Here is a 22,230-nt window from a genome sequence, read left to right as displayed (position 1 = left end):
GAGAGTGGGCAGAGGTGACTGAGTGCCACTTCACAGCACTGGGAACATCACTTTGCTGATAGTCTAGGCTAGGCTGATTGAACAGTAATTTGCCAGACTGGATGTGTCGTAGTATTTGTGAGCAGTAAATACCTGGGCAATTTTGTACATTGCTAGATAATTCAATTGTAGATAGAGACATGCTAGTTCTTGAGCACAATTCTTCAGTCCTACATTCAGAACGTTGACTCTTAAATGCCCTCTGAATGACCGAGCAAGCCACTCAGTTCAAAGGCAATTAGGGATGAGCAATAGAAGGTTTAGTAATTTACAGTCATATCATTCTGTTGAAGTATCTCTTCATTTGATGCTTGGTTTGCTTTAATTTGCTGGTTTCTATTAAAAGTTGATTGGTATATATTACTTATCCTTTGGTTTGCTGCAAGCATTAAATTAAACACACTAGCTTGTACTAACCTCTGAACAGAAATTAAATTCTTACTTCTCCAGGACTAGTATAAGACAGAAAGTATTGGAGGCACTAAGCATTCTCAGTGCCAAATTCCTATACTTGCAAGTTCCTGACTTTGCACTTTACCCAAGTTTCATTGTGTTTAAAATGAATTCTGTGAACCCACTCTGTTGTCAGAGTATCCTGGGAATTCCATCCATGTTTCCCCCCAACTCTAAGCTCCAGTCCCCAGGGGATTAAATTTGATGATGTAAGGAAAATAAACAAGTGACAAGATTTTCAGAGGATTGGATTTCTCCTGCAACAAATACTGAACAACAATGTTATCAAAATGTATACTTTTTTGCTACTTCTAATTGCATCGTTTGTGTTTTGTTCAGGTATTATCTCAAAAAGAAGCCTGAAAATATTGAAGAAGACCAACCAGGTGAGTGAAGCTTCTCCAATTTAACATGGGGGTTTAACAATTTAACAATTAAAAATGCTGAATCTCTTTATGTGTGCACTGAACTATCAACTCCCTGATCTTACAGTAGTGTGGTATATGGTCTGACTGCAGATCATCATGTGCCCTGCATTTAACTGGAAGTTTTAATACTTGGCATTATTTGAGCTTTTACCTCTTTTTGTGTTTGGTCCTAGTAGGCCTTTGTAAAACCTGATTAGTATTCAATTCCACTGTAAAGATTGAGCATTGAGAGCATTCCGAAGGAGCAAGTAGCTCTCCTTTGTACTGACCCATATTTTCAAATCACCATGAGGTACTGAACAACATAAAGGATGCAATCAGCCATAAAATAGGCAGATTTCTTTTCAACGCCGAATTTGGATGAGGAAGAGAAAATACAAAGTACTGCAAGAGTGTGAGAAAAAAATTGATAGTTTGTTCAGTTGATTTGGCATTTTGCCGTGCAGTAAGAGATGTAAGAAGTTACACACCAACGCCAGGTAAGTTTGATGAACAAAAAGCAAAACAATACAAATGCTAGAAATCTGAAATAAAAACAGAGTGCTGGGAAGTGCAGTCCAGGCAGCATCTGTGGTGAAACAGTGTTAATGGTTAAAGTTAATGACCTCTCATCAGAACTAGGAAAAGATAGAAATCAAACATGTTGCAGAATAAGGGAAGGGGTGGAGAGAACAAACTATGAAAGGGCAGAATAGGTAGTTGGAAGAACTAAAGATTCTGAAAGTCCACACCAACAAGCACTCAAGCTACCTACTTCCAGTTTTAATAAATGCAGATGGTAGCGGGGGGTGGTGGGGGGTGTGGAGGAATTCATCACAGTCATCTAAAGAGGCACTGTGCTCCAATTAATCTTTGTTTGAACCTTTTCAATGACCATTTCTAATTCTTGCCTCAATATCTGACCCCAATCTTTCACAATCTTGTCACTTATATCCAAATCTATGATTCCTGCTATTTGCCATTTCTGTTCCCTCCCCAGACTCTACCAAGGTCTCTAATCTAATCCACCCCAATCTCCTAGCCCTCACCTCACTTCCAGTATTTAGGATGTCTGACTCCCCCTCCTATCTTACCACCCCCTCTGCCAACCAATTAAGATAATCTCTAATCTAAAGGGTAGGAAACTATACATAGTTAAAAGATCTTCAAGTAAAAAATATAGAATAATCATTCCGGTTATAAACCACTGCAAGATACTATGCCCAGAAGTAGTAGTAACTTGGAAAATGGGATGAATTCCTATAATGTGTACAAAATTTTATTCTAATCCAGTATGCAAGTAATCATAGATAGGGATTTGATTTTAAAAGGGAGGGTCCACATTAGGCTAAATTTGTATGTTTGATAAGAAAACGTAAAATTGAGGAAAAGATTAGAAATTAAGTAAAATTTGTCAAACAAGAGTAAAGGATTTTTCAAGCCTAATAGATCATCAATTGAGATTACATGGGATACTATATCTGATGTACAAGGCTTTTGTAAAAAGTTAGCAAAATTACTGAAGAAACCAGATAAATAGATTTGATCTAAAAGCCGTTATTAAGGTGTAGTTATATGATATATAAGAATGTCAGAAATAGAACAGGAGTAGGCCATTTTGACCTTCATTAAGATCATGAGTGTTATTTTACATCAACACCACTTTCCTGTACTAAACCTATATTCCTCAAATCCCTTAACAACTAAACCTAGCAATATCTACCTTGAATATACTCAACAATTAGGTATCCGCAGCCCTGTTGGGTAGAGAATTCCAAAGATTCACCACTCTCTGAATGATGAAATTCCTTCCTATCACCATCCTGAATGGCCAACGCTTATGATGAGATAGTGACTCCTGGTTCCAGACAATCAAGCCAAGGGAAATATCATTCCTGTGTCTACTCTGTCAAGTCCCTTAAGAATTCTATACATCTCAATGACTTCACCGTTCATTCTCCTAAACTCAAGGGAGTGCAGATACTCGTCTGCTCAATCTCTCCTCATATGACAAACCCACTATCTCAAGAATCAATCTGGTTCACTCACCCTATCACCAGTATATCATTCCTCAGGTACGGAGACCACACCTGTACACATCAGATCCCAGATTAGTTGGAGCAAGACATCTACATTCTTATACTCAAATCTTCTTTCAATAAAAGCCAACATACTGTTTGCTTTCTTAATTCTTACCGGACCTGAATGTTAACTTTCAATAATTTGTGTACAAGGACTCCAGATCCCATTGCACAATATCTTTGTCTCTAACCATGTAATTCTTTTTTGCTTTGAAAGTGGATGGATTCACATTTTCCACATTTTATTCAATCTTCCATGTCCTTATCCATTCACTGAACAGTTTATAGCCCTCAAAACCTCTCTGCAGCTTTCATGGCCCACACTGTCACAGCTTTGTTTAAGTCATCAAGCTTAAACATTATACTTGGTCCTCTCATCCAATCATTGATGTGGATTGTGAACAGATGAGCCTCAGCACAGAACACTACAACACCCAACTAGTCGCACCCTCTCAATCCAAAAATTACCCATTTACTTCCACTCTGTTTTCTGTCCATTAACCAGTCTTCATTCCACACCATTACAGAATATTTTGCCTTAAAGTATATATTAACCTTGCAAACTAGGTACTGAATTCCTTACATTTTAGTCAATGCTTGTTTATTGTTATACCTTTCAATGTAGTTTTGCAACCCACCAGAGTCAACTCATATCTGTCTTCACTGTTAACTTTATTCAAATTAAACTACATCAGATCAGTTTCTGATAGAACTAAATCATTTCCAGTATGTATATTGTGATCACTGTTCCCTTAATATTCCTTAACTACCAAATGGTCAATTAACCCTTTTTCATGACAAAATACTAGATCTGAAATAGTCTATTCTCTTGTTGGTTTCTCAACATACTGATCTGGAAAATCATTTCTTATGCACTCCATGAATTCACTGTCCACACTCTTCACCTTCATTTGGTTTGCTCAGTCTATCCATAGCTTATAATCACTTATGATTATTGTATGACCTTTGGTACAAGCTCCTCAAATTTCCTGATGTTCTATGCCTGCAATATCACTACTCGTTGGGGCTTACATACAACTCCCATCAATGTTTTCTGTGCAGCCTTCTACACAAACTGATTCTACTTCTTGATTTTCTAAGTTAAGATTCTTTCTCTCTATTGAGTTTATATCATTCTTTATTTTCCTTTTCTATTTTACCTATATTTTCTAAAAGTTAAGTACCCTGGAATATTTAATTCCCAACCTTATGCACTTTTCAACCACAATGTTTATTAGTTCATAATCATTTAATTCCATGTTCCATTAATTCACTTATTTTGTTACAAATGCTATGCACAATAGATAGAGCTTTCAATGTTGTTTCTTTGCCATTTTTCCCTGCTTTGATTCTAATTAGAGGTATACAGGTCCTTCCCAGCTTATGAATGCGCAACTATGTACAGCCCGTACATACAAACAAGCATTTGGGGTTCTAATGGGATGGATTTCCAGTTACTGCAGGCATCTGCTGTTGGGCGGGAACATGGCTTGTGGCTGAATTTCTGACTTGCGGTCTGTTCAGGTTACAAACAGTTCACAGGGATGGAACCCTGCCATAACCTGGGGAAGACCTATACCCTTATGTTGGTCCATATTGTCTCTATCTGAGACTCTAATTACCATGACTCATTTTGTCACATTGTACTAATGTTTATCCTTTCTCTTCAATTTTCTGAATTTCCACTCATCAGGACTCTCCCTCCAACTATTTAGTTTTTAAGCCTCACTTCTTCCCCCATATGCAGGATATTTCTTTTACAGTTCCTCACGTTGCCTTTAATAAAATTTGTAACATTTACGCTAGCTTGATGGTAATTTCCCTGTTTTGCCTTCTGTCTGACAGTTCACCACATTTACTTCCTACTGTTTGTCATTTCAATTTCTAGCTAGATTTGGTTAACTCTGTAATTCTCCATTCTGTATGCACTTCCCTAGAATTAACTCTGTCTTGAGCCATTCCCTCAGACTGGACTGGATTCAAGTCACTCCTGAATTACAAATAATCCAATCTCTAATGAGTAAGTGATTCAACTCTGCAAAACTACAGTCACAAGCTAGAATTAACTCAGCAGGTCAGGCAGCATTGGTGGAGAGAGAATTCATTTCTGATGAAAGGTCTTGGACCTAAATATTAACTGTTTTTCTTTCCACAGATGATGCCTCCCCTACTGAATTTTTCCAGCATTTTCTGTTTTTATTGGTTATCTCTCTGTACAGGTCCACGTGTTATCTTGTTTGGGAGGGATCACTCCTGGCATCTGGCATGCTGTGTAATCTTTCATTAACTAGCATTTCTCACAGTACATGTTAATATCTTCCCATTGATTCTGGAGGATAGACAGTAATTTAAATAAACAAATGTATTTTATTCATAAAATAACTTACATTGTACAAAGCAGAATTTCTTACAATAGTTTCTTCTGAACAGCAAGTTTATATAAGCCTCTTAGATTGAAACACTGTAGAGAAATGCAGAAAGCAGTTGAAATTCACCACTGTCATTAATGTCAGAACTGCCTTTGGCTGAATGACGAAAAGGGTATTTGAAGATCAAGACTAACATAAACTCATGGTCTACCAGGCAGCAGTGATCCTTGCCCTTCTATATGCTTCAGAGACCTTGACTACTTATAGTAGACATCTCAAGGCACAGGAAAAATACTACCAACACAGTCTCTGCGAAATCCACAAATTCACTAGATGGTTAAGCAAACCAACGTAAGTGTCCTCTCCCAGGCCAACATCCCAAATAATGAGCAACTAGTTATGCTCAATTGGCTATATTGACAGCCCATGTAATAATCTGCATGCTGGCACCAGAATCCCAAAAATTGACACACTATTCCAGGCACGGGGAGGGATTACCAAGCAGCCAGAGAAAAAGATTCAAGTTTGTGCTCAAAGCTTCCTTGAAAACGAGCAACATTCCTACCAATTCCCAGGAATCTCTGGCCCATGGCCACTCAAAGTAGAGGAGAAACATTCGGGATGGTTTTGGGGCCACAAATCAGAAACACACAGAAGCCCTCTGTAAGTGGCGGAAGGAGCACAATCTCACAAACTACCCACCTGCTCCATAGCTACCTCCTGGTCCATCTGTGCGAGAGTCTGTATTGGCCTCATTATCCACCTCAGAGTTCACAAAACTGGACTGGAAGCAAGTCATCCTCAATCCTGAGGGATTGCCTAGGAAGAACAATTCTTGATACACATCCAATATTACATAAGCCACATGTAGCAAACATAAGGAGGCACAAGAGACTGCAGATGCTGGAATCTGGAGCAAAAAACAAGCTCGTGGAGGAACTCCCCCTCACCCCTTTATACAGGCTGTCTTCCCTCTATCCTTTCAGATCAGATGAAGGGTCTTGACCTGAAACATTTCCCTCCACAGATGCTGCTTGACCTGCTAAATTACTTCAACAGTTCGGTTTTTTGCTTATAAAAACATAAATTTATTAACTCCTAATTATTGACTACATTTATATGTGTTGCTAATTATTTATGATGGTGTCATAATACACCGAGTATTCTAATGCTGAACTTGGGAAATAACCATGAGAAATAGGAGCAGAAGTGGGCTGTACAACCCTACTCTGCCACCCACTAGGATCAATGGTGATCCTCCTTGACATTAATTCTATTTTTCACAAGTGTGGACTAAAAGTGTCGCAACTATGAAAGTATTTGACATGCATAAATTAAATCTGGATCCATATGGTGGCATGTATTTATTCTCTCAATTATATAATTACTGAGTACTGTTTATCCATTACTTAGATCGCATTGGAAGTGCAGAAGTTCTTCTGATTCATAGAAGCAAGTCTCCAGTGACAAAAAGTAACGAAACACTGGAAGTCTCAGAACAATGCAAGGATCCCGAGTCTAAATGAACCTATCCAGGATGAGTAAAGCATTGATTTGTCTTAATGACTGAAGTCTGAATAGAAACACATTGAAAATGTAATAAGATTTTGATTATATTACTAACATTTTCAAAGAGGCAGGTGAAAGTTTTCAGTTAAATTTAGCAGATTTCATTCCATTAAAGGCTTTCAGGCTATTAATGTTAAAGCACAAATAACCAATTGTCTCCAGTGTTTCAATGACAGGTATTGCAAATCAAACTGCAGTTATGCAAAATATACATTTGGTTACCAGACATTCGAGTTAAGATTAATGGTCATAGACCCTATTTGATTTATACAAGTGTCCAGGAAATTGACCTCCATCAGTGTCTGTGAATTTAAGGCAACCAATATATTCCCCAAAATAAAAATAGATAAGTTGAAATATTGACTTTCATTGAACAAAATCCCACAATTCATTCCTTTTCTGAATTAATTGTTTGCGATACAAGTAACATAAGGATTGATTTGTGTTCAATGACAATTTGACTAGAATTGCTATTTGTCAGACATTAAGAAATTTATATTATTGTTCACAAATTGGATATCACTTTTCCCTTTCATGAAAGTGCAAGTGTTTCAGTAAAGGACTTTAGGATATACTGAGGTTGAGAAGAAAAAAGCAAATATAAATGCATATTTTTTCCTTCATGAAGATTGTCCTTTACCTACTGTATTAAAATGTAATTTTTCTATTCCCTAATTAATGCATTTTGATCATGGTTATATTTGTAATTCTGTAATCAATATGTCAATATGTTCCTAGATGTTAATGAATATTTGTAAAACATTGTATGATTGCATTGTGTGTACTTCAAACAAAATGTTTTGAATTTATGGCTTCTAAAATGATGAAAAAATAGCATTCTAGTAGTGCAAAGGGATTGCACACAGCCTATCACAACAGAGGTTGAATTTGGCACTAGTAGATGAAATGAGCACATTGAGAAAAAGTAAATTTCCTTCCTCCTATAGGGTGAAAGCACATCATTCAAAGCTAACCAAAAGTTAGCAAAATTGGCAGTTTTCCTCAGATGTCTATTGTAGACAATGAAAATGAAACCACATCGATGGCATAAGAATTATTCTTCTTAAGTTGAGACAAGGTGCATTGCTAGGACAGAGAGAATACCATACCTTCTTCTTCAGCAGTCATTTGGGATAAAGGCTAATTTGCTTCAACTCCAGTTTAGTGAGTTCTTAAGTGGTTAAAGAGGCCATTGTTGGAACTCCGAACTCTTTCATAGATTGGGCAAGAGGTAGCTGATGGGGCAGGCAGGTGGGTAAATTGAGAGGTGTGGTGCTCCTTCCACCACTTGTGCATGGCTTCTGTGCTCCCAATGCAAGGCATCAAAGCTGCCAATGCCATCCCAATGTTCCTTTTCCAATTTAAGCATCATGGGCCAAGGATTCCCAGGATTCAATAGGATGTTGTACTTCAAGGAAGTTTTGAGCATATCTTCAATTTTTCCCTCTGTCGCTTTGTAACCTCTTCCCATGATAGAGCTCAGATTGGATTATCTGTTTTGGGAGTCTGGTGTCAGCCAGGCAAGTGACGTGGCCACCCAACTTAGATGACTGAGATTAGAAGGGCCTCAGTGCTGGGGACAATGGCCTTTGAGAGATGTTGACATTATTCACTTACTCTTCCAATGAATTTGGAGGATTTGCAAAGGCAGTATTTTTTAGTAGTATTTTTTCCAGTGCAATGAGATGCCTGCTGTAGATAGTCCCGAACTCAGAGACATAAAAGAGTGCAGAGATCACTGCTGTCCATTAGACCATGAGATGTATGCCAGGTATGATATCTTGATCATCAAATACCATTTTCCTCAATTGACTAAGGTTGTCGGTGCATTAAAGGTATGGTGAGTTTCATCATTGGTGTCTGCCTTTATGGAGGGACGGCTCTTGAGATAAGGGATGCGGTTTGCATTCTCTAGTGTCTCATTGTGAACCTTTATTGTCAATGGGCTGTGTGGTGCAGTGGCGGAAGGTTGATAAAGGACCTTAGTCTTGAGCATAAACTTATCCTCTTGCATGCTTTGGTCGATGATGTCTTGGAGTTTGGTGTCTGAGCATGTGCAAGTGGAGTCATTGTCTGCATACTGCACCTCAACCACTGAGGTTTGGGCAACTTTGATTCTGGAGTGTACTTAACTAAAAGTGGATGAGATGATAGAACTTTAAAAATTTCACCCAACCGATCTTCAACTCTCTCACCTTTTGGTATTTAACAGAAATGGGACATGTTGGTCAATTAAATATTTTGATTTAACTCTAGAGAGCCATATACTAAGTGCCTTAGGAGACCTGGCATCTGAAGGACGATGAGCAGTGATTCAGGCTGAATTTAAGTGATGCACCCTGTTCCACCCTCCAAGCTTCTCAATTCCAAACAAACTCTCTTCCATTTATATCTCTTTCACCAATCAGGAATCAGTCTTGAATCAGAGATTGGAACTCTCCTTCATCCTTCTCCAACCAGGGATCAGTCCCAACTCCCAGTCCTCCTGGCGTCAGTGGCTAAATCCCTTGGGTCTCAGACATTTCCAGGTTTTGAGACAGGGTTTGGGACTATACACTCAGTCTTTAACTCATATCTGCATTGGCACTAACAGCTGCAGGACATTTCCTCTGGCCATGGCTACCTCTATAATTCTTCTTACCTAACTAAAAAACAAGCATATCAAGCCTATGTAGACAGGAGCCCTGGAAAGTAAAACTTCCAATACTGGAAAGTTAAAGCTCGCACTGTACGAGGAAATCCAAGTTTCTAGGTTTGCTGATGGAAACTCTGCCTCCCTTCTTTACCCCAACTCCATCTAGGAAAAGGGGAATTACTTTACAGCTAGGCCATTCAGTGTGGAATTAGATAGCAGGACAATCTTAGGGAGGCAAATAGCCAATTTCATTTACTATGTGCATTACATTTTCAGATCTCAGAATTAACTCTAGGAAGACTACCGTGATGTAAGAGGAAATAATTAATCGTTTACCAGTTTTGCCTCATAGTTCAGCAGGAATAACTATGAATTTGTAGATACTTTATCAGTTGCCCACGTGACACCTGAGCGATGATGGTTATTAAACTATCCTTAGCATTATTAAAATGAATCAGTTATTACTCCAAATAATTTTGTGCGTGGGTGGGTTTTGTTTTATACCTGATGAACCAAATGAGTGAAATTATTAAGCTTGCACATCATGTTCACTCTTTATTTTAACCAAGCTATATGAGGTACGTTTTAAGCAGAATGAACTTCCACAAACTTTTCAAACCTCTCTTAATTTGAGTACTTTTTGAAAGCAACTTATTAATGTCACTAGATTAACAGCACTATAGGTAGCAATTCCCATTGCATTATGGATGTTCTGCATATGTAGTTATTCGTTTATAAATTTTTAACTTGCAAATTTTACTTTTCTTTAAGGTATTGTGATGACTGTATTAAGAAATAGCAGGGGTAATTTTAATCCAACCAATCCTTTGAAAATTAGTGAGATTGAGCGCAATCCCAGTTTTACATTTGGTTGACTTTACACTCCATTAAAGTCAGTGGAGAGTAATATTGTGTGAGGTTTCTAAATACTGTTTCTCCTAGGGTTGCCAACAGTCCTGTGTGTTATAGGATTTCCCATATCTGTAAGGAAAATAGGCCGTCACTTGAATCAGGATGCCAACTTTCCCATTAAACCAACGGAGAACATGGAGGTGAGCTTAGGAATTCTCATGAAAGCCACAATTTCTTGAAAGGAGGAAACGTTGATATCCCAACATGGTTTACCCTGAAGCCCTGGTTAAGGGTAACCAGAAGGAGTGTTATGGAGGCTGTGATTGAAGAATCAAGGTAACTGAGTTTTCCTTGATTGTCTGCTGAGTCTTTTGGGCTGAGGTGCTCAGGGTTCAGCCAAAATTAGGCCCAGGTGTTTGGAACCCAACCAATGTTAAGCCAAGGTCCTTGGGGCTCAGCTGATGGTGGGCCCTGATGACAGCTGATTAGGCCGGTCCACAGGGTCCAGTTGATGTCAGGCCAGAGTCCTTAAGGTTGAGTCAATGTCGGGTTTGGGTCCTCAAGGTCCAGCCTACGTCAGGCCTATATCCTTGGAGTCTACCCGATGCTGAGCCTAGATCTTTGGAGTTTATCCAATGCCAAGCATGGATCCTCAGACCAGCCCAGCTGCCTTTGATCCTAGCTGCTCACTTGGAAGACAGCACTGATGAGCATAGGTCTTTCACTGTATAACACATGTACAGTATGGATGGGCACAGAAATGTGACTGTATAATATGGGACATTACTGCTGTGTACAGGTCTATTGGTGTTTCACAGGTGTACAGTACTGGTGGGTGCAGATTTGTCATTTAGCAACACCAACACGCAGTGCTGGTGGCTATAGGATTGTCACTGTAATACTGGGGAACATCACTAATGGATAGTGGTCCGTGACCCTACAACATTGGGGTACGTGTGGGAGGGTATCGGCCTCTTACTAGTTCTAACTGCAATTTCAAAGTGCTCTTTTTAGAGAACTGGTACAGGCACAACTCACATCCCTGCCCTGATCTCCCTCCCAGATTTCAACCTTGTGCTTATGAACTGCAGGGGATTCCAGAAAGGTCTGATGTTGCATGCACAGTACTGAATCTTTGAGGCAGGTAATATGTTCAGTTACCTGACTGAAGAGAAAAAGGAAATGTTTGCCTTCTGAGAGAAAGGTTGGATGAGCTGACACTTCCTTTAAAAAAAACTTGGCTTTTATATATTTTTACTGAATCGCCTGAAATATTGTATTTACAGCCTCCCTCCAAATGTAATAGCCTGCAGTGTGGGGACTGAAATTATTCCCAGAAATGATCAGTTTTCAGGAATGGGTAACTGACAAATTCTGTTTTAATTTTTCTTTTTCTTTTTTCACTAATTTAACATCATGTCACATAATGTCCAGTTATAGGAGTCAGTGTTACCCAGCAGACTCTGTGCTGATCCAAGACCTCTGTTAGACAGTGGAGCTTATTGTGATCTCATTCACAAGCTCCACATACAATCTGTCCCTTAATGTTGGCAACCCTAGTACCAACTCATCCCCTGTGCTTCTCACCCAATAAGTTAGGTTAAAAATACCCCCAAAAATTGTTTAACATATGTTGTGTATTTGTAGTCTATATATGTTATGTACTTGTAGTGGTTTGTTGTAATTAAGAAATTGTTTTTAACTTGTTAAATTTTATAATGTGACTTGTGACTGTTAATAACATGTCACTTCAAAAATATGAAATTGATAATGATTCTTTTCTAATTAGAATTTCATTTTTAAGCATTTGATGGCAATTATTAATGATAGTCATACATGCAAACAGTATAGACATGACACCTGTGCAGGGGACTTGAAAGAACCATCCAGTTTAGTCCCTTCCCTCTGGTCTTTTCCTTTATGCCCGCCAATTTCTCCTTTTCTGTGTATCCTATTCCCTTCTGAAAGTTATTAGTAAGTCTAATTCTATTACCTTACCAGATACTTCATTTCAGATTCATAATATTTGCTTCGCTAAATTCTCCACATTTCTTCTGAAAATCTTTTGCCTGTTTTATCTTAAATCTGTCCTCCAGCTATCAAACCTTCTGACAATGGAAGTGGTTTCATCACATCTACAAAATATCCAGTTAACTTTCTCTGACGTAAGAAGAACAAAAGCAGGTTCTCGAGTATCTTTCCATGACAGAAGTTGCTCATCACGAGTATCAATTTTGTAAACCAGATCTGCCCCTATTCCAAGTTTTGTCCTATTACGCACTAGATCTGTTATCATGCATCCATGGGGTAGAACCTGCTGGGAAATACCACTTTTTTCATGTAGAATTGCCAGCATTTATCCTTATTTGTTCCAACATTCAGGATTCGCACATGAATTTGGAAGCACTGACCATAATAGCCAATGCCGCCAGTGATTACTTGGTGAGGCTCCACTGCTGGACTCAGCATGGAGAGCAGAAGTGGAGCACAAACTTGGTGAATTCTCCAGCACCTGTGGTGGTGAATCTGCCCACCAAGCTGGTATCAGGTTAGATCTGACACAGGATCTATAAAGGCATTCGTTCAAATAGAGATAGCTACCAGGAAGCAAGTATGAGATAAGTTACATTTTGTAACTTAATTGTTTGTTTTAATATTTCCAGTTAAGTGTTTTAGAAATTTTTAACTTACTTAATTTTTTAAAAAGTATTTAATTTGTTTTTAATTGTTCTTTAATGCTTCTGAATGGAAAAGCATGCAGAAACATTCTTAAAACTTGAGAACTTTCACTGTCAGCCTAGCTGAAGGCAATAATTTTTCACTTGTCACAAGTTTTTTTCGGATATTTCATAGACCTTGCTATCTCTGGCCTATCCATGTGACAACATTCCATCATGCAAAACTCTACCATTGCATAGAGCCTCAAAAGATAAGTCCAACCTTGTCTTTTAGCAAGTTCAGTCTTCCAGATAAAGATCAAGTGAATATGCAACTAGTGCAAGCAATAGCAACAAATATAGCCTGTGATCCACATTGAGCATGTTTCATGCCATTGATTTAAATTAGGATATTCTGATTTGTTAATTTTCTTTTATTGAGAAGCTGGATTCTTCACGACCTACATAGAAAGACTCTGTACACCTTTGAAACAGCAGTGATAGATATGAGCTACAGGAGTATGTGGTCTGGAAAGCAGTTATCAAATAAATTTAAACCAAAATGTGCTGGATTTCTTCAGCAGGTTAAACGGGATCTGTGGTGAGATAAATAGTTAACATTCCAGGTTGATAATCTTTTATAGGACACGATTCTCTGATGGAAGGTCATTGGTATAAAAATTCACTGTTTCTCCACACCTGAAGAGTTGAGCTCTACTGCATTTTGATTTTTATTTCAGATTTTCACCACCCACAGTATTTTATTTTTGGATTATTTGTTATGCAACACCATAAAAAACATACTGAATAGAATACTTATGCCCTTCATTCAGTGATGATGAAATAAATTACAAATGAAAACTTCAGCAACCCATTGAATATTTTCAGCAAATGGAACAAACTAATCATTCTAAGTACATTCTTGTGGTGTGTTTAGATGACATTTTCAAAGCAAACATAATTCCCTCATGACTGGATGATATTTTTTCCTTAATCTTAACTTCCAAGCTACCAAAACAGGTTTAACTAGAGTGCATTATCAAAGGCTTCTTCAGTTATTAATAAGTAGAGAATACCTTGCCAAAATCATGGAGTACAATACCTGGATTAATATACTTGTATTTCACTAACAGTAATTAGTTTCCGTAGTCACGGTTCACTGAATATCTACACAAGTAGATTATATATCCAATCAAAAGGCCACCGGGAAGTCCATCTCATTTTGAAGCACAGTCATTTTCCTACTCTTACATGAAAGGGCAAGGCAGCAATTAATCATTTCTTTCAATCTTTAGAGTTACTAATATATGGTCAAATAAAAGTTTTATTTAAGAGTGAGGAACTGGGCTTTTATTGACCAGTTACTTTGTCAGATATAGAGGAACACAATTTTCACTTCAAGCTAAAGTAAGGGAACATTTAGAAATCCAGGTTACTCAGCAAAGGCCACCACAGACATGTTTGACTGATTATTTTTCAAAGTGATAGCTAACTGAATACTTGAAGGGAATATAATAGATGGTTCACAAGAATTTTTAGTATGTCATCAAAGCTCGCTTAAGAAAAATTCAAGAACATGGTTGAGTCAGTGACAGGAGTCCATTTAAAATTATAGCTAAGAAAGTGAGTCTAGAGCATAGAAGAAATTGCTCGGTGCACAGAAAGCTTTCCACAGGAAGCACTGACTTGCATAAAATAGCATGGACAAAGAAATGGACAAATTAATAAAAACAGAGGCAATCAAAGAATCGGCAGAAAGGATCTGTTGGGAGAGAAGTAGGATGAGATTGGTGTGTAAACACAAGAACGCAAGAAAATAGGAGCAGGAGTAAGTCACCTGGTCCCTCAAACCTGCCCTCATGGCTGATATACCCTAGGCCTCAATTCCTTCTCTGTACTAGATTCCCATAGCCCTCAATTCCCCGATCTTTCAAAAAATTATCTACCTCCACTCTAATAGTTTAATATTGTACTATATTTATACAGCACAGTCACAGGCCTCTCCAGCCCAACGAGCCTACGCCTCCCAATTACACCCACGTTAACCTACTAACCTGTACATCTTTGGAATGTGGGAGGAAACTGGAGCACCTGGAGGAAGCTCACGGGGAGAATGTACAAACTTTTGACAGCAGCGGGAATTGAACCCCGATCGCTGGCGCTATAATAGCGTTACACTAACCATTACATTACCATGCCGCCTACTTATAATAACCTAGCATCCACAACTCTCTGGGTAGAGAATTCCAAAGATTCACTATCCTTTGCAAAAAGAAATTTCCACATAACTTGGTTTTAAATGACTGGTCCCTTATTTTGCAAGTGTGCTCCCTTGTTCGACACTCTCCCATTAGCAAAATGATCTCAACATCTAACCTGTCATGCCCCCTTATGATCTTATATATTTCAATAAGATTACCCATCATTCTTATGAACTCCAAAGAAAACAGACCCAACCCTGTTTAACCTCTGTTGATAGGACAACCCCTTCATTCCCAGAAATCTCCTTTGGACTATCTCCTGACTTCAGGAAAGGAGGCAGTGTACATGCACCTGTCTACATCAATGATGCTGAGGTCGAGAGGGTTGAGAGCTTCAAGTTCCTGGGAGTGAACATCACCAACAGCCTGTCCTGGTCAAATCATGTAGATGCCACAGCCAAGAAAGCTCACCAGCGCCTCTACTTCCTCAGGAGGCTAAAGAAATTTGGTTTGTCCCCTTTGACTCTCACCAACTTTTGCCGATGCACCATAGAAAGCATCCTATCTGGATGTATCACGGCTTGGTACAGCAATTGCTCTGCCCAAGACTGCAAGAAGCTGCAGAGAGTTGTGGACACAGCCCAGGGCATCACGGACACCAGCCTCCCCTCCTTGGACTCTGTCTTTACCTCTTGTTGTCTTGGTGAAGCAACCGGCATAATCAAAGACCCCACCCACCCGAGACATTCTCTCTTCTCTCCTCTTCCATCGGGTAGAAGATACAGGAGCCTGAGGGCACGTACCACCAGACTTAAGGACAGCTTCTACCCCACTGTGATAAGACTATTGAACGGTTCACTTATACAATGAGATGGACTATGACATCACAATCTACCTTGTTGTGACTTTGCACCTTATTGCACTGCACTTTCTCTGTAGCTGTGACACTTTACTCTGTACTGTTATTGTTTTTGCCTGTACTACTTCAATGCACTCTGTACTAACTCAATGTAACTGCACTGTGTAATGAATTGACCTGTATGATCTGTTTGTAAGACAAGCTTTTCACTGTACCTCGGTACAAGTGACAATAATAAACCAATACCAGTACCAATACCAGTGCTGTTCTGGGAGTGATCAACAATTAGCACTCCTTGGACTAACATAGATCAACTTTTCCTGGCAAAAAAGAACATTTCCTGGCAAATGACATGACTTGATGAACTTTTGACAAAGAGATTGTTTCATTCTTGGGAAGTACTCAAGCAAATTTCTGGAAAGATGCAAAATGGCCCAGAAACAAGTGTGATTAAGTTTCACTCTGGAAAATGTCTACTTTCAGTCATGTAGGGCTGAAGTAAATAACACTGGGGTCAAATTTCTAAATGTATGTAAATTCAAGATTTAATACAATTTTTCTCCTTTTTGCCAGAACAGCAAATATCACTGTTTATTAGAATATTCTGAATCAGGTTAATTGGCTACTTCTAATTCCCCCTAGTGTGTGTGGATGGTAGAGATATTGGGTGGGGAGGGTAGAATGATGGGCATTTGGGAGATAATAGGTTATGGGGATACACAAGGGGACATGGGATTGATGGAAATGCTTTGCGAGTTGGCATAGAGTCAATGAACCAATGGCTACTTTCTGCCATAAGAGACCTGAATCCTTCCACTATCAATATCCAGGGTGTTACCAGTGACCAGAACTGGAGTAGCAGGTCAGAATCTAGGAGTCCTGCAGCAAATAACTCATCTCCAAATTTTCCAAAGCCTGTACACCATCTACAAGGCTCTTCAGGAGTGTGATAGAATACTTTCCTGGATGAGTACAGCTTCAACAACACTGAAGGAGCTTGAAACTATACAGGATATAGCAGCCTGCTTGATAGATACTCCATTCCCAACTATTCATTCACTGCACTTCAAACACACAGTAGCAGCAGTTTGTACCATCTACAGGATACATTGCAGCAACTCACCAAGACTCCTTAGACAGCACCTTCTAAACTTAAAACCTCTACCAGCTTAGAAGTTCATGGGAACACCACCATCTGAAAGTCATCCTCTAAACCACACACCATCCTGGCTTGGAAATATATCACCATTCCTTCACCGTTGCTGCGTCAAAATCTCTGCCTAACAGCATTGTGGGTATATCCACACCTCAAGGTCTGCAGTGGTTCAAGAAGGCAGCTGACCACCACCCTCTCATGAGCAATTAGTGATGGGCAATTAAATGTTGACTCAGCCTGTGACGCCCCATATTACTTAAATGAATGAAATAAAAAGGATTATATGGTCTAGAGATGGATGCCTTTACAAAGCCTGTCTTTAATGATAGAAAATAAACTTAAAATCCCCTACATGTTCCTAAGAAAACAACTGACCAGGCTTACAGAAGCAAACCAATGGTCCCTTTTCATTCCTCTCACCTAACAATCAGCATGTTACTAAATCCCAAAGAGCACACTTCCTTAGAAAATATCAGTTAAAACATCAACATTAAACAGATAGCTCTGCGAACTCCTGCGACAATTTCTGAGTTGAAAATAAAGTACTTGAGCAATCTCTGGTCCTACAAAGATATCAGCAGCTAACAATGTCTGTGAAATGTTAAGTTTGATTCAGGAATTGGATAGATATGATGATCTATTTAAGATTCAAGTGTTCCCAACAGTTTTGAAATAAGTGAATGTGATTAGAAATCTCAAATTACAAAATAGCTTTGGTGATTACCTAACTGTCAGATTTCTTTGCTAGTTAACGTACCTCTCAGGCCGTTGGCCTTTAGTATTATATACAATCAATACACTATATCTATGCGATTCTTCTGTAAGAACATAAACCATATTATTGCATTTTAATGTAACTTGGTTTGTATATGTGAAAACAATCCCTTTTGGAACAGTTATGTTATTTTTGATGCATGTAACCCTGGCATTTTGCTACCCAAAAGTAAATTTTCAAGTAACTAACAATTTCCATTAAAAATGAGTGTAGCAGAGGTTATAAACCATTAGTTAGCTGCTGCAGTTAGCAAACATGCTGCCTAATCCTTCAATGCTTTGGAAAACTAGTCCTTGTGAAGTTGAATGCACTGTAGGATTGCTCACATGCTTTATTTGGCTTTTGAGCACTGGGTCGGAATACTCTTGGCAGCTGATAACAAATGGCACATCTTTGTTTTGTACGTTCCAAAACAAGTATTGTGTGTAATCGTTACATTCTTCAAAATTGCATGATAAGCAGTAAGGGTGCTTTCATTCTGTGGCCTAGAGACCATCAATGTTGTTTATAATTAACCAATGAACATAAATGACACTGAAATTTGAATCTTTCAATTCCAGTGCTATAATGTAATACCTGGTTGACAGAAAATATTTTCTTAGTTAATTCTAACCTGCAGCTAAATCATGGATTTTATACCATGATCCAGATACCTTTTCCTCTTGAATAAGATATAAGCTATTACTCATTGACTTCAGGAAGGAGGGTATAAAGCTCCTGTTTATATCAATGGTGCTGAGATCAGGAGGGTTGAAGGCTTCAAGTTCCTAGGAGTGAACGTCACCAAAAGCCAATCCTGGTCCAACCACGTAGACACCACTGCCAAGAAAGTGTACCAGCACCTCTGCTTCCTCAGGAGGCTGAAGAAATTTGGCATGGCCCCTTTGAAACTCACCAATTTTTAATCAATGTACCATAGAAAGCACCTTATCGGGATGCATCACGGCCTAGTATGGCAACTGCTCTGCCCAAGACTGCAAGAAACTGCAGAGAGTTGTGGACACAGCCCAGCACATCATGGAAACCAGCCTCCCTTCCATGGACCTTGTCTACACTTCTCACTGTCTTAGTAAAGCAGCCAACATATTCAAAGACCCCATCCACCCCAGAATTCCCTCATCTCACCCCTCCCATCAAGCAGATGATACAAAAGCCTGAAAGCACGTACCACCAGGCTCAACAACAGCTTCTATACCACTGTTATAAAAATATTGAATGGTCCCTTAACCTCACAATCTACCTCGTTATGGCCTTGCACCTTACTGTCTGTCTGCATCACACTTTCTCTGTAACTGTAACACTTTATTCTATTATTGGTTTCCCTTGTACTACCTCAATGCATTGTTGTAATGAAATGATCTGTATGGATGGCATACAAAACAAAGTTTTTCACTGTACCTCAGTACTTGTCACAATAATAAACCAATTTACCAATTTACAGTGAGTAAGCCACATTTTTCCACTACCGCAGTCCTTATGGTGAAGGTGCTTCTACAGATCTGCTTCCATAAATTGGTTGGGAGGGAGTTTCACAATTTCGACTCAGTGACAATGAATAGTGATATATTTCCATGTCAGGATTGGAGGGGAAAAGGCAGACTTTATGAAAAGGAACATGCTGGTTTTATGAAAGGGAAATTGACAATTTTTTAAGAGTTCTTTGAAGATGTAATGAATAGGGTGGATAAAGGGAGATGAGTAGATGCAGAGCATTTCCTTTTTAAAGTATTTCTAAGAGGCCTTTGATAAAGTGACAAAAAAGATGACTACATAAGGCAAAGGCTTATGACGTTGGAAGTAATATATTAGAACAAACAGATGATCGGCTAACTAATAGAAAACAATCAGGGTAATGGTCATTTCAGCTTAGTAAGCTATACCTGATGGAGCTCCACAGGGATCAGTTCCGCAGTCATAGAATTAGAGAGATACAGCCTAGGAATAGGCCCTCTAAGTCTGCACCAAGTATCATAAACCCAGTTTTGCGCTAATTCTTCCCTAACTCATGTTATTCTCCCAACATTCCCATCAACTCCCTCTTAGATTCTACCACTCACTACCACTTACACAAAGGGGGAATTTACAATGACCAATTAACCTACTAATTCGCATGTCTTTGGCATGTGGGAGGAAATTGGAGTATCTGGAGGAAACCCATGTGTTGGAGGAAAGATGTGCAAACCCCACACAGAACAGTACCAGAGGTCAGGATTCAACCCGGATCACTGGAGCTGGGAAGCAGCAGCTCTGCTAGCTGTGCCACTATGCCACCCAACAACTCAACTACTGATCATCTATATTAATAACTTAGGTGAAGGAACTGAAAAGACAGGTGGACAGTTAATGGAAAGAACACAAAGAGTCTCTAAAGAGATATAGATTAAACAAGTAGGCAAAAACATTTAAATGGTGGTGATGTTGAGAGGTTGAGGAGGGTGAGGTGGGAGGGTCATCATACAACTTGGGTCTGAGCCAGGGGAGGTTTGGCAGTAGGAAGGGTCATGGAGTGAGGAAGGGGGAAAGAAAGGGAGGTGCTGAAGTTCATCCATTGGAAGATCATGGTTGGTAGGAGAAGTTTTGACTTCAGTGACAATGAATAGCGATATATTTCCATGTCAAGATTGGAGAGGAAAAGTCAGACTTTATGAAACAGAACATGCTGGTTTTATGAAAGGGAAATTGTTTGACAAATTTCCGGTCAGAGTGTGATTCTGGTCAGAACCTCAGTTGCAGCCGGGGCCAGGACCAGGACCAGGGATTTAGCTGGCCTGTGATGGCGCATCACTTTGGGGGGGGGGGTGGTTGGTGGGGTGGGAGGTAGGGCACGTGAGGTTCATTACCTTCACTCAAGATATATTGATTGGGGAATCAAGAAATTGGGTTCAATGACGCTTGGCAGGTGGGAGTCATGACGGAGGGGTTCTTTTGGAGGTGGGAGTGGCGTGAGATCAGCGTGAGGGGAAATTTGCACTTTTTTGGGATGGCAGGGTGGGGGACGTGCGCTGAAGAATGTAAGGTAAGTAACAGAACTTACTATATTAGAACGACAGACTGAAATTAAAAATCTAAAATGTTGGGAAGACAAAGCAGGTCAGGCAACATCTGTTTAAAGGGACACAGAGTTCACATTTCTGGTTGAATATTGTTCATCAGAACTGGGAAAGTGAGAAAACAAGTTTATTTTGTTGCAGAGGGTGAGGGATAGATCGATAAGACAAAGGGAATATCGCTGATAGGGTGAGGCCAGATTTGCCCGGGTGATCCTGATGTTTTTACAAAGCCATCTGGTCCCCTCCCAGACCCTCTCTGCAATTATTGGGTTCACCTGAGCAAGACTGGCCACATCCCTGAGCTCTCTGTAGCTTGAAGCTAACTTTCATCTCACTTTCCCATTTCTGATCTTCCATCTTAAATGTTAATTCTATTTCTCTTTTCACAGATGCTGCCTGAGTGTTTATCATGTTTTTTTTTAAATTTCAAATTTCTAGCTTCTGTGGTTGGATTATCAATATTATAACCTAGTTGTTCTGTGGGTGACAACAATCACCATACCTTGGAACAAAAACTAATTTTTCCTGCAAAGTTTCAAAAAGAATGTTGCTTGGCAATAATGTTGCTTGGTGTGCATCTCTCATAGAGATCATTTCACATATTTAAGAGTGAATCATGCTGTGAATTTCTCAGTCAAATTTCTGGAATGAAGCCAAACAACATAGAAATAATTATTATCCTGTTTTCCTCTGGAAAATGCCCATCTTCAGACATATAAGTACTAATGCTAATGGCCTTGTGATTAAGTTTCTAGACATATGTAACTTCAAGATATAGTGTTTTTTTCCCCTCCTTTATTTAATCTGGATTTGGTCTAGCAACAGAATATGTAAAAGCATTGGTCCAATCATTATTTCTGGGAGTTATGCAAGTTATTTGAACAAATTTGTGTAATTTCTGCTCCTTTAAAGGTAATGACAGCTAACATGTTTCTCTCATAAATATATAGGCTAAGATGTTAAATAACTGCCACTTTTATTCAGGGATTAACTAGATACAATAATCCATTCAAGATCCAAGTAACTCCATCAATATTGAGTGAATATGATCATCAGTCTCAAATTACAAATAAAAATAGCTTCAAAGTGTTGAAAATCACTTAATTTCCAGATTCCCTTATTGGTTA

General features: G+C 39.0%; 1 protein-coding gene across 2 annotated transcripts in view; it reads left to right on the top strand.

The window, feature by feature from the left end:
- LOC127584666 (protein TBATA-like) overlaps positions 1-12,116 on the top strand; it is a 51,886-nt gene extending 39,770 nt beyond the window's left edge. Inside the window, exons 10-12 of one of the 2 annotated variants that reach the window (XR_007958417.1) lie at positions 832-878; positions 4,918-5,000; positions 6,763-6,874. Coding sequence is in view for 1 of the 2 variants with exons in the window: in XM_052041524.1 (XP_051897484.1) it covers positions 832-878; positions 6,763-6,875 (160 nt within the window). In the remaining variant the exon portion in view is untranslated. Of the gene's footprint in view, positions 1-831; positions 879-4,917; positions 5,001-6,762 lie in introns of both variants that reach the window. The other variant, XM_052041524.1, reaches the window with a different exon arrangement.
- Positions 12,117-22,230: the final 10,114 nt, after the last annotated feature.

This window comes from Pristis pectinata, chromosome 30 (genome assembly GCF_009764475.1).
Source record: "Pristis pectinata isolate sPriPec2 chromosome 30, sPriPec2.1.pri, whole genome shotgun sequence".
Taxonomy (NCBI): Eukaryota; Metazoa; Chordata; class Chondrichthyes; order Rhinopristiformes; family Pristidae; genus Pristis; species Pristis pectinata.
The sequence above is the reverse complement of the archived record's forward strand: the minus strand, read 5'-3'. Positions and strand labels throughout refer to the sequence as shown.